Source organism: Schistocerca gregaria, chromosome 2, assembly GCF_023897955.1.
Source record: "Schistocerca gregaria isolate iqSchGreg1 chromosome 2, iqSchGreg1.2, whole genome shotgun sequence".
Taxonomy (NCBI): Eukaryota; Metazoa; Arthropoda; class Insecta; order Orthoptera; family Acrididae; genus Schistocerca; species Schistocerca gregaria.
In genome coordinates, this window is record NC_064921.1 from 425,735,156 (window position 1) to 425,747,508 (window position 12,353).

Genomic DNA, 12,353 nt, shown 5'->3' on the forward strand with positions numbered 1-12,353 from the left:
TGAAGTTTAGTGCAGCGTTTAAAAAACATACATGGCCTGACTTAATAATGTGATACTTACTTTTTGAAGTCCCGACGTATAATGATTCATTCGCTTATGTTTTGTTCTTGTGGTGGATGCTGTCACACTGGTCGACGATGGACACACAAGGTCGTGGCGACCGATCGCCATGCTTTCCTGCCTGTGAATGGGACCCAAATGTGTTACATTTTGTGTGTTAAGTGTAATATTATTAAACCTGCCACAGAAACAGTAAAAAGCAGAGCAAACAAGAGCCGGCGATGGAAATCACCTGATGCTACGACATTTTTAACAAACGGTTGAATTGGTGGTATTATTGACAAGCTGTTCTATCAGCGCGATTCACATCCTGTGAGATATTTGTAGAATGCTAGTGCAAACGACAGAAAGGAGACTTTATGTGAAGAATCACTTCGGTGTCAGGACTTCGATTATGAATTAACTTAGTGGTACAAATTTCTAGACTTCAGAACTAAATATTGGGTAGATGCCCTGTTGTGGGCTTTTTTTTACGTATTCAGAATATTTGTTACTACGTGAGACACTTCATGCGACCTCAGTCCCGACAGTGTTGCGATATACACCCGTGCTGGAGTCGGCCGTTGCAGTCCGACATATTCCATTGTGCTCGTCAGCAAAAGTAGATCGGAAATCCATGTTCCGAAAGCAGAAAGTAGGTCTAGAGTGGGAGAGATTGAATGTAACCATGCAAATATAATCTGAAAAGATTCAGTAGTACTGGAATATGAATCAAAAATCAGTTTATTTTCAGAAAAGAGTTTAAATTCTTTTGAAAAGTCTATAAATGTCGAGTAGTCACATATGTGGCACACTAGTAAATCTTATAATTAATGAAAACACAAAATTTACTTAGTCTGGGCTCAAGTGTTCTTAAACATTAATGGCAATAAAAATTGGTACTTGATTTACGTAGCTACAGTAATTCTTGTAACTGATGCAGCTGATGAACTTTAACATTTCACTGCCATTGCGTAATCAATTCCATTGTACATTTTAATTTAACTATACGCTCTGTACACACGACTTACCTGCAGCATACACTAGACAGAATGCTAGCATTTTCTTTTACAAGAAACTTTTAAACTTTGTTAGGTGATCTAATGGAGCAGTCAGTACCCATTTCTTCTCACAGAACTTATCAACACATTGCACTGTATGCGCATTAATTTCAGTTTTCTTACGGTATGGTGCCCTCCAAGAATTAAGATGCATTGTGGTGCAATACTGCATCTTATGGTGTAAAGCAAGATGTAGATAAGGTAGATACTACAATTTAAATTTAATCACTCTTTAGGATAGTCAAAAATACTGAACTATTATTTGTCTTTGGGCAAATGGGCGCGATGGTCAAAACATTTTTCATCAGTATTACTTGTACCTCAGTCGAAGAAACATTTTGTACCCGAGTTTACGGTCAATTACAGCACGCCCTGCTTCTGAAAGTGAGGAGACAAGTATTCGATGCAACTGAGGTATGTGGGGTTGCTGTACACCTTGGTGAGTATTTCAGCTTGCTTGTCTTCGCTGCTGTAGCTCTGTTGTATGTCGGCTCCGTGGGCCTCCACCCCGAGTATGACGCCCATGAGGATCGCGCAGTGGAGAGCGATGGGAGCGCAGCGGTCCATGTCCCTCCAGAGCTCCTGCAGGGGGTAGGCGTCAGCTTGCTGGTGCAGCCCCAGCGCCTTCAGCGTAGCCTGCAGTGTGCCGTGGTACTCAGACACCAGCTGCTCCAGGTGCTGGCGGTGGGTTTCTTCGCTGGCGTTTGCGTACAGGAAGTGCACAACGTCTATCGCTGGAGCTCCAGTGTTCACCATCTGTGGATTTGCAAGTGGGATCTGTTAATATCTGGTGAAAAGTAGAAGGTAAAGAGACAGTTCATTAATTCACTGATCGCGTTTCGCAGATCCCATCAAAGAAGATAACCTTCAGTGATGTAGGACAACTTAAGTTATACATTGACAAAAGACATGGGAATCGTAGAAACATAATGAATCCGCTGTATTAACAATGGAGTGTCAGTACATTACTTAATGGTATTCATGCTTAAGCCAATTATATTTAATCACGTATTCAGAAAGGAATCTGCGACTTTACTTAACACTGCTGCCTCTTCAGTTACTCTAGTTATTTATTCTTCATATGCTATTTGTAGCGTAATATTTGCTTCAGTGCAGTGGTATTTGAAACAGTGTTATCTATATCTCTTAATATAGAATCCTGTTGACAGTATATTACTACCTGCCATGCAGCTTTACAGTGAACAACAGTTCGATGTTGGATGAGTCCACAGTAATCATGTAATTACAAAACATGGTCGCTTACGCTTACCGTTGTCCAAATTTGTTATTTTATTCGTTGTTTTTCTCGTCTTCAGGGACAAATCCCAAGTTAAAGTTTGCACACAGGCGAAAATACAGCCTCTAGTCCAAAACTCAAGCAAGAGTTAACGGAGACACTAAAATACCTTGGACTATCCGTCGAACTGCAACTCAGATGGAAACCTCGCGTACTAACCACCCAAGATGAAGCCTACAATAGACTGAACTACTGACTGGCCGAATTCGGGGATTACACCACTCCACTATCCTCCGCACTCACAAATCCTGTATCTCACCAGTTATCCCCCTTGAAAATGTTGCATGGATGTATCGCTCCACCTAACAGTGCCTCCAAATCCGTGAACGTAATGCACTCACCCTTATTTATTTTTGCATCCTTTTACCTTCGCCTAGCTGTATCGCCTACTACCTCATCACATTGGACCCCTACTCATGCACATTAAACATCTCCACATATCCTATGCTGTCAGAAAGCTAGAATTCTAACCCTACTGTTTACCCTCAGATCACCAATTCTGATACGCTACCGCGCCTTTACCAACACATTCCACCGTCCCTATACACACATAACTCCGTATTTGATCCCAATGTAACTTCAACCGACTTCTAATACCAGACAATAAAATTCACCTTGATATTTATCCATCCTATCAACAGCAGTTCTATCCCACCCATCTCACTATAGATCGGGTCTACGCCCTCACTCTTCCCTCTCTTCTTCCTCACTCTTCTCTTTCCCTCTTGATATGACAGCACTGCCATCGAAACCCATCCCACTCCCTACATACCCCTCCTCAACCCATCAGACTTCTCCTCACTTTTATCTTTCCTCTCACTCTCCAAACCAAGATCTACTCTCATCTCCATAATTGATATTTGTGCAATCCATACAACTTTAATCACAACCTTCATCCATACAGAACGCATTTTCTCTTCCCTGTATCCGTTTCCCCAGTGCAATTTCTTCAGATTTTAGTGAAATTGCAGCCAGTTTTTCTTTCTTTATTTTTTTAGACCATTACAGTTTATGAATATTTTTAAAAATATATTTTTTCTTTTCATCTTTTAGTCTTTAGATTTTAAATCCAAACAACAAATAAAATAAACAGCTTTAATGTTTTTTTTATAAACGCCAAGAAAGCAAGAAAGCTTATCTTTTTATAAATTTCAAAAAGACGTGGAACTTCCCTTTTTTTTAAAAAAAAGAAAACCAGATGTGTTTCGTCTTTATGTTCCTAAAGCCCTTGGCCTGAAAAGCGGAATCTTGTACCGCTGACAGTCGACCCCTGCCCATTTGGAGTGAATGGGATGGAACAGAACTAAAGAAAAACGAAACGTCTAACGAGTACTAGTGATATCCATATCATGGACTACTCGAATAAACACGAAAACAGATAAAATCCACCGCTGTAACATATTTCTGTTGTTGGTATGATTCCAGTTGACAGATGTCGTACTTTACGTGTCATTTTTATCTTGTTTTGTGTTTATATTTATGTACGTCTTGATTTGACACCGTTCATACTGGCTTGATCGTTGAAACTGATTCTACATTTGTGCTAGTGTGCATATTTGCATTTGAGTATCTGGATAAAGGTGATTAATTCTCGAAATTACAACCTACGTTTCTAGCGCTTGTAGACTTAGAGAAAGCTTTTGACAATGTTGACTGGAATACTCTGTTTCAAATTCTGAAGGTGGCAGGGGTAAAACATAGGGAGTGAAAGGCAATTTACAGTTTGTACAGAAACCAGATGGCAGTTGTAAGAGTCGAGGGACATGAAAGGGAAGCAGTGGTTGGGAAGGGAGTGAGACAAGGTTGTAGTCCCTCCCCGATGTTATTCAATCTGTATAGTGAGCAAGCAGTAAAGGAAACAAAAGAAAAATTTGGAGTAGGTATTAAAGTCCATGGAGAAGAAATAAAAACTTTAAGGTTCACCGATGACATTGTAATTCTGTCCGAGACAGCAGAGGACTTGGAAGAGCAGTTGAATGGAATGGACAGTGTCTTGAGAGGATTATATAAGATGAACATCAATAAAAGCAAAACCGGGATAATGGAATGTAGTCGAATTAAGTCGGGTGATGCTGAGGGAATTAGATTAGGAAATGAGGCACTTAAAGTAGTAAAGGAGTTTTGCTATTTGGAGAGAAAAATAACTGATGATGGTCGAAGTAGAGAGGATATAAAATGTAGACTGGCAATGGCAAGGAAGTCGTTTCTGTAGAAGAGAAATTTGTTAACATCGAGTATAGATTTAAGTGTCAGGAAGTCTTTTCTGAAAGTATTTGTATGGAGTGTAGCCATGTATGGAAGTGAAACATGGACGATAAATAGTTTGGACAAGAAGAGAATAGAAGCTTTCGAAATGTGGTGCTACTGATGAATGCTGAAGATTAGGTGGGTAGATCGCATAACTAATGAGGAAGTATTGAATAGGATTGGGGAGAAGAGAAGTTTGTGGCACAACTTGACCAGAAGAAGGGATCGGTTGGTAGGACATGTTCTGAGGCATCAAGGGATCACCAATTTAGTATTGGAGGGCAGCGTGGAGGGTAAAAATCGTAGAGGGAGACCAAGAGATGAGTACACCAAGCAGATTCAGAAGGATGTAGGTTGCAGTAGGTACTGGGAGATGAAGAAGCTTGCACAGGATAGAGTAGCATGGAGAGCTGCATCAAACCAGTCTCAGGACTGAAGACCACAACAACAACAACAACAACTGCTGCTTTTGCTGTTGCTAACAGAACTTCTCAATCCTTGCCTCTACATCTCCAGATAATTCGGAAGAGTAGCTGATGAGAAATGCTTTTAGTTGTTTTTTAATTGAAAGGGATTTCATAATCTGTAAGTTGTATGGGAACTTGTTAAATATCTACACACCACAGTAAATAATCAAGTTTGAACCTTAGACCACCAGGTAAAGTTTACATGAAAGTTACTTTTCTGATTTGTATTGCAAGTGTGGAAATCGCAGTTCAGCTGTGACTGATTACTATTCTCAGTAACAAAATAAACTCAAGGAATAATGTTTTGTGAAGTGAGCCAAAGAATTCTAAGATTCTGGCAACGTGAATAGTTATATAATTTACACAAGATTCTCATTGTTCATCTCTGACGAATAAACACTTTATTTACTTCAGGTGCACAGCCTCAGAAGAAAATTCAATACGCTCCCAGGAGTGAACACATGCAAAGTAAGCCAACATTTTTGTTGTTAGGTAAATACAATGAGAGGTACTTCACAGAAGAAAACACGTTTAACTTTGCTTCCTGATTAGGTTAACAGTTTTACAGAAACAGATAACCACATAAACACCGCCAACCGCCTTAAAATGATATCCTTCTGGGCCTGGCACGCGCAATGTGTGTAACAAGTAAAGAACAGCGTACTTCTTAGCCTTCGACCTCAAAGAAGACACAGTCCTGTTGCTTGAACACAACGAAAGATAATCGATCGTGTACAGCACTCACTCTGGTTTTATTTAAAATTGTGAGGAACAATGAAACAATTGATTGCAGGCATTGCAAAAACGCCTTCAGCAGTTGACAGTGCTACTACAGTGCATAATAAGATGATGGAAATGTGCCAATAGAAATCGTATGCTCTTCATACAAGAACATAGTATTAGAAATCGGTATAAAGGCACGGGCATTTGTAGGAAAATGAAAATTGCCGGTTGGAATAATTGTGTCCAGTATGTACACAATAGTATGAGATCCAGTATACTGACATAAGCAGTCAAATAATATCACATTCGATGCCAGTAACACAGTATGCAACAAGACATCAACAATTCAGGTTCGGGAGGTTGGAACTCGGTATAAAGGCAGTGGGCTCTGCACAGTGTTAGTGTGTGTGTGTGTGTGTGTGTGTGTGTGTGTGTGTAAGTACAATTTCTGCAGATACGAATCAGACATCATTAGCGGCAGTGTATGTTGTGTATACAAACCACGATTGTGATATATCCACCCGGAAAACAGTTACCATGTGATGAAAAAGTAAAAATCTGTGCATAGAAGGAAACGGGACTCTCTAATCGTCAAGTCGCCAAGAAGTTAAACAGTTAAAAATCAGTGATTTATAATTTTGTTAGATTCAGCCCACGATATGGACAGAACGGAAAATATAGGCAAAGCAGAAAATTGTCTGAGACATCGAAATGGTTACATCTCCGCAAATGAAAAGCCACAAATCGTTAATCTTATTACGTTTTTGCTAATTTACCGTTACCAGTAACTGCCAGACGCGTACGAGAAATTTTGTCAAATGGAAACATCTTACATTCAGAAACGGCTGCAGAAACTTGGCGTAGCACCAAAACATAAACAGGCTAGATTGAAATTCGCTGAAAAACATGTGCCATGGACTTGAGAATGGGATAAATTTATCTTTATTAATAAGAAGAAGTTTATTTCAGGTAGTCCGGATGGATTTCAATATGACTGGCATGATCTGAGAAAAGAGCAGCAGGTAAGAACGAGCACAAATTTTGATGGTGGAAGATTATGATTTGGGCAACATTCTCCACTGAAGGTAAACCATGCATTGCTTGAGTGTGGACTAGAATGAACTCAGATTCTAGAGGCAGAACGCATTAGACTGCACGAGGGCCAAGGGGCGAAAGTCTAATGTTTCAATAAGATAAGGCATCTGTGCATGTTTCTGCACAACGACAAAAATGTTTAAAGATAAAGATATCAATGACTTGCTTGCCCTGACCTGCCCGTAGCCTTGATTAGAACTCCGTGGAAAACATTTGAGAAACACTTGCAAGGCGTATTTATCGCAATGTAAGGAAAGTTCTGGCCATAGGTGAGCTGAAAAGAGCAAGAAGAGTAGGCGATTATTTCAAGAACTTCAAACCATAATAAAAGCATCGCCGAAGATAATTTTTGACGTAATTAGGAAGAACGTAAATCGGACAAAGTACTGACAATGTAGTAACACAACATGACAGTGAGTGCTTTAATACCAATTTCTACGCGGAAAATTGAAAACGCCTTGGTTTGTTACCCGTGTTGTGAAGGAAATTATGTAATTCCGTCCAGATTGTTTATATCTATTTATATGTATCTCCTACATTAACAATAAATTCGATGCATGTATGCTTCGGCCATTATATATTCCTTTCGTAGGAACCCTGCCTTTATACTTATTTCCATTACTGTAGATGGTGTTGGAATGCAGAAGCCACTTCAGCTGGTGGAAACAACCGTACTTACAGTACAGTAATAACACATTTTGTAAGGAGGCAGGCAATATAAATTTAAGAAGCCTTAGACTATTTAGAAGAAAAAATACATTGCTACAAACAGGATGTATACACAGTCAGGTCACTGAAGATGTTTCACATATAACCGAAACAAAATGTGTGTAACTGTGCTTATACAATCAAACAAGTTGGTGACTTATGACAACGTCAACAATCTTGTAAGACGAACGTTTGCCCATATGGAGTCCCGCAAGCCCTTAGCCGTCGGCACGCGGACCGTACTTTCGAGAGTCAACGTTGATCGTGTCAAGTTCAACAACCTGCTGAACGCTCAGAAACGAAGCGACCTTTGTATACGGTCCGTGTGCCTCAAGGTGGTATACGCGACCGCAGCGCGCTCCAAAGGCAGTTGCCGTCTGTAATTGGCTCGCAAAGAATATTGTTTACGAAATGGACGGCCATGAAATTCCTACGACAGCTCCATTAAAACGCACATTTTAATCCCTTGTCCACATGCTAGTGATGTTCTGACGGTAGTCTGCATAAAGAAACATTTCAATATCCATGAACATGGTATAAGGCAAAAAGGGAAGTACCACGTCCAGATAGTAAGGATATCGGCTTATGAAATTTCCATTACAAATTGCGCCATGAAAATATAGCATAGTTCTCTTCACAAGGTAAAAATTACTTCATCATTCTCACTTTTTAGTAAAGCTCTAACGTCATTCTTACTTCATCACTGTTTCTGTTCAGCAGCAGAATATTTACAACATGTGAAATACAAAACGTGAAACAAGAATGCGCAAAATGTCTTTCTACAAGCAGTGTAAGTTGTCTTGTACATAAACCCAATCTCGTTAAGTCATTCCTCAGTCGAAGTGCACAGATTTTTACATAACTTCCATTATCATAAAATATTCTTATTGATAAGAAAGTATCAGAAACTACTAGAAAACACGTAAATTAGAAAAAAATCTACGTCGCTGCTCATTATGCTACACCTACCGCAAACAATTTACGACCAAACTCTGTGTCTAGCCATCTCCTGGCAGCTTTAATTGTAGATATATTATTAACTGCCATTGAATAACAACACATTGTATTAAGTACAACGCGTTCCAATTCTTGTTGGATCCTCAGTATACGACATAAATTTATAATACGCAGTTTACAACAATTCTTTTACCATCAGAATCAGCAGTAAGCATTGCTTGGACATGGAATCAGCAGGAAGATCAGAGTGCATGTCTAAGGCCTTGTTATAAGAAAAACAGGTGGGGCTTAGAGGAAGACTGCACGGTATCTAAGGAAAACGACAAGTAAATTCGGTGATCAACAACTAATGGCACGGACACATTATAATAAAATAAGTGGGTTCAAATGGTTCAAATGGCTCTGAGCACTATGGGACTTAACATCTGAGGTCATCAGTCCCCTAGAACTTAGAACTACTTAAACCTAACTAACCTAAGGACATCACACACATCCATGCCCGAGGCAGGATTCGAACCTGCGACCGTAGCAGTCACGCGGTTCCGGACTGAGCGCCTTAACCGCGAGACCACTGCGGCCGGCAAAGTAAGTGGGAGTATTAGGGAGTAACGGGTACTAGGAGTCGAAAGGGACTTTGGTTGGAATCCGTGTAGGGAGCATACATAAGGAGTAAGAAAAGTACGAGTGGGGAAAGTTGGTGTAGTCAATTCGAGAGATTACCTGAAAACATATAATCAATTCATTTTTCCTTCGGGCAGCGTGTGAACGTGCCCATAATCACATTTCTGCTTACTGTTTCTACTCCATATCTTCGCTATAACATGAATTCATCTTCTTCACCATTTTATAAATTTCTAAATTACGACTTGGCATTACAACGTAGGTAACGGTGATTGGTCAAAATCTTTAGTCATTTGTGCTATCACTAATTAATTCCACACTGCTTGCGGTTTTTACTATGCACAGCTTATCTTCAGAACATAAAACGTTCTAACAACATACTCAACACCAGTGTTGTCAATGCAACAAAGTCGTGGCTAATTTCCTTTTCCGATCCTCGCCCAAACTGATAAAAGTTTCGTCTTTAATTATGACGATGTCCTAGGTGCATTAGGTTTTACATTCCTGTTTATCCTGTTGCACGTCCTGACAAAAGGCAGTTGGTAAGTGAACAGCACAAAGCATTTCAAGAGTGAAACAGAGAAAGATGTATGAGTGATCAATGTAAAAGGTCCCATAGGACTGCATGTTAATCATCGTGCTGTATAGTATTACAACTATTTCACTTCTCGTAAAATAATTTTTAGGTGTAATGTGATTAGTTATTATTGTATTTTTAATAACCATTTTAAATGAGGACATGTTCTACAAACTACACACACAGTTGTACCAGCTTTAGTATCCAGGTTTGGTTTCGTAGTTGTGTACAGAAAGAAATTTTCATTGTAGTTGTCACATTTCTGCAGTACCCTGAGGAAGACCGAACTGTAATCGTCAGTTTGCAAATAAACCGGAGGCTTTGTGACGCACAGAAGGCGCACAGGTAGTGTTTAAGGAGCTACTGAAAGAACCTCAAAACATCGCACACTACAACGGAGGATTCTGCTTAGTGATTCCTAGAGTCTGTAGGGGACACTGGGAGGATTTCTCCTCCGAATTAGGAGCTAAGTGATGATACGTCGTAAGGCTTTGGTAGATTACACGTCAATAAGAGGAACGTAACTTTGCAAGTTTTGTTAACAACTAAATATGGCCAATTTTTGACTGCTAAGAAAGGCAAGTGACAGGCGCATAACTGTTTTGTATATTTATTGGAGCTCTAAAAATTATATGGCCTGCTCTCGTTCTTTTGAAACGTCTGAACGACTCTTTTTTCCTTTTTGCACTCTTCCATATTTCAGCTGTATTCAGACTTTACCTAAGACATTTCTTCAAGAAAATCCTTTGAGTTCTGATGCGGTCAGTAACACAATGTAGTACCATAGATAGTTACTCAATGAAATCATATGAGGGTGGAAGCATTAGAATGGCTGGATGGCAGTTTTGAATCATGTTCCTCCGGAATACGGGTGCAGTGTGTTAAGGTCGATTCGCTCTGGACATTGTGGAACGGAACGTTAAAACCTGCCACAGTGTGTTTCGAACAACGGCATGCGTACAGTACGTCAACGGGACTGGTCGGAACGGAAGGGGACTTTTCTGGGGGACAATAACGACGTCTGCTAACGCTGGAAGTTAATCTGTTCTCACTCAAATTACTTAGGTACCAGCAGTCTCATAAGTTTTTCCATTTCATTAGTATTTATTTTATGTTTACTTTATTTTCGTGAATGATTGGTTATATTCCATGAGGACTAAGACTTTTTTTCTGTGACTTATTCGACAAAAGAGGTCAAATACTCGTAAGCGGACAAAGAACATGCCTACACTGGACATACACAATAACAAAAATAGTTCAAACAACTTTAACTGAAAAACGTTTTTCAACTGTGAAAAAGTTAGCGCTAGGTAGAAACGTTGCTTGCTACTTGAAATGAAAACGAAACATTATGTATAACGTAAATGAACTCTATACACGGTCTTCTAAATTTCGTTTGACGCGTTTGTAAGCGTACATTTTGTTGGAAAGACACTTGAAGTGTATGGATAACACCTTGATGCACTTTCATTTCTCATCGCTGTGGGAGATTTATTATTCGACCTTTCCCAAGAACGTAGATTATGAATTTTGCTTCGGGTATTAATAAGCCTTACCATTGCTACTTCCCTGTTTCTGATACTACACTGCGCAACAGAATTAAAGGATCACTTTTTCGAAAGGCCGTAATTGTTTACCGTTCCGATGCGTAGCTTTAGATCTGACTCAAAGATGTCTACGATCTTCTTCTATAATGGTGCAAAAACGTTGCGCACTGGGACGCCACCCATGCTGTCGACAACGCTTCAAACAGCCAGGAGACGACACATGCGAAAAGAAGGCAGAGCTCAGGAGTGTGAAGCTGCTTAACGATGTGACATTGACACCAACTTTCACGACAATTATGCCCAGCACCACTGTGGACGTGTGACACCATGTGAAGGTCGTCACAGTCGCCCCTTATCAACCACTTCACCCCTCATTTTGACACCTCTGGGGCGCAGTTTCCTTAGGAGTGGCCGATGAAAACATTTCAGATACTCAGCTGGTCAGAATCGAAACGAAAAACCCTCAGGGGAAAGTATAATGGAGGCCAATGAAACCACCGTTCCCTCGAGACGTTGATTCCCACACATTTTAAGGTCGGAAACCGTGGTGCGATGAGCGGAAGGAAAACCTATGGCACTCTCGACACATTCTGTGCGGTTCTACCCTTCTCAAAGAATATTTCGAGGCTGCAGTCTCCTTGAATTTGGTCTCAAAACTTTGGAGTCCTGCGTGATCCTGATTTTTGCTCTTGTGCACAGGACGGAATCCTTAGGGACCGTTCAGAATAATGTGAACTTGATTTGAAGCACCGAAGTTTCATCATGCTTTTTCAATGCTCCTGTTTCAAGCACTCCTGTGGCGTGATCAGGTGGAGGTGCGACGTCGACACATGCGTGAATAAAACGGCGAAGGGCTCCTCCAAGACCTCCCAGTTTGGCAAAACTATCTGTGGCAACCACCCACATTTACTGAGAATTTTAAAAAAACATATGTGTCTTTGTGGAGAAAATGAGATGTAGCTCGAGGTGCCTGGAGGCAGGCAACCTTTTGACACTTCTATGTGGCCAGCTGTG

The 12,353-nt window shown here is 40.2% G+C and overlaps 1 protein-coding gene across 1 annotated transcript in view; it reads right to left on the bottom strand.

Annotated features, from left to right (window-relative positions):
• Positions 1 to 765: 765 nt before the first annotated feature.
• Positions 766 to 12,353, bottom strand: part of LOC126324024 (uncharacterized) — a 58,285-nt gene continuing 46,697 nt past the window's right edge. The window contains exon 3 of the mRNA XM_049994882.1: positions 766 to 1,856. Coding sequence (XP_049850839.1) covers positions 1,461 to 1,856 — 396 coding nt within the window. The 3' untranslated portion in view covers positions 766 to 1,460. The remainder of the gene's footprint in view (positions 1,857 to 12,353) is intronic.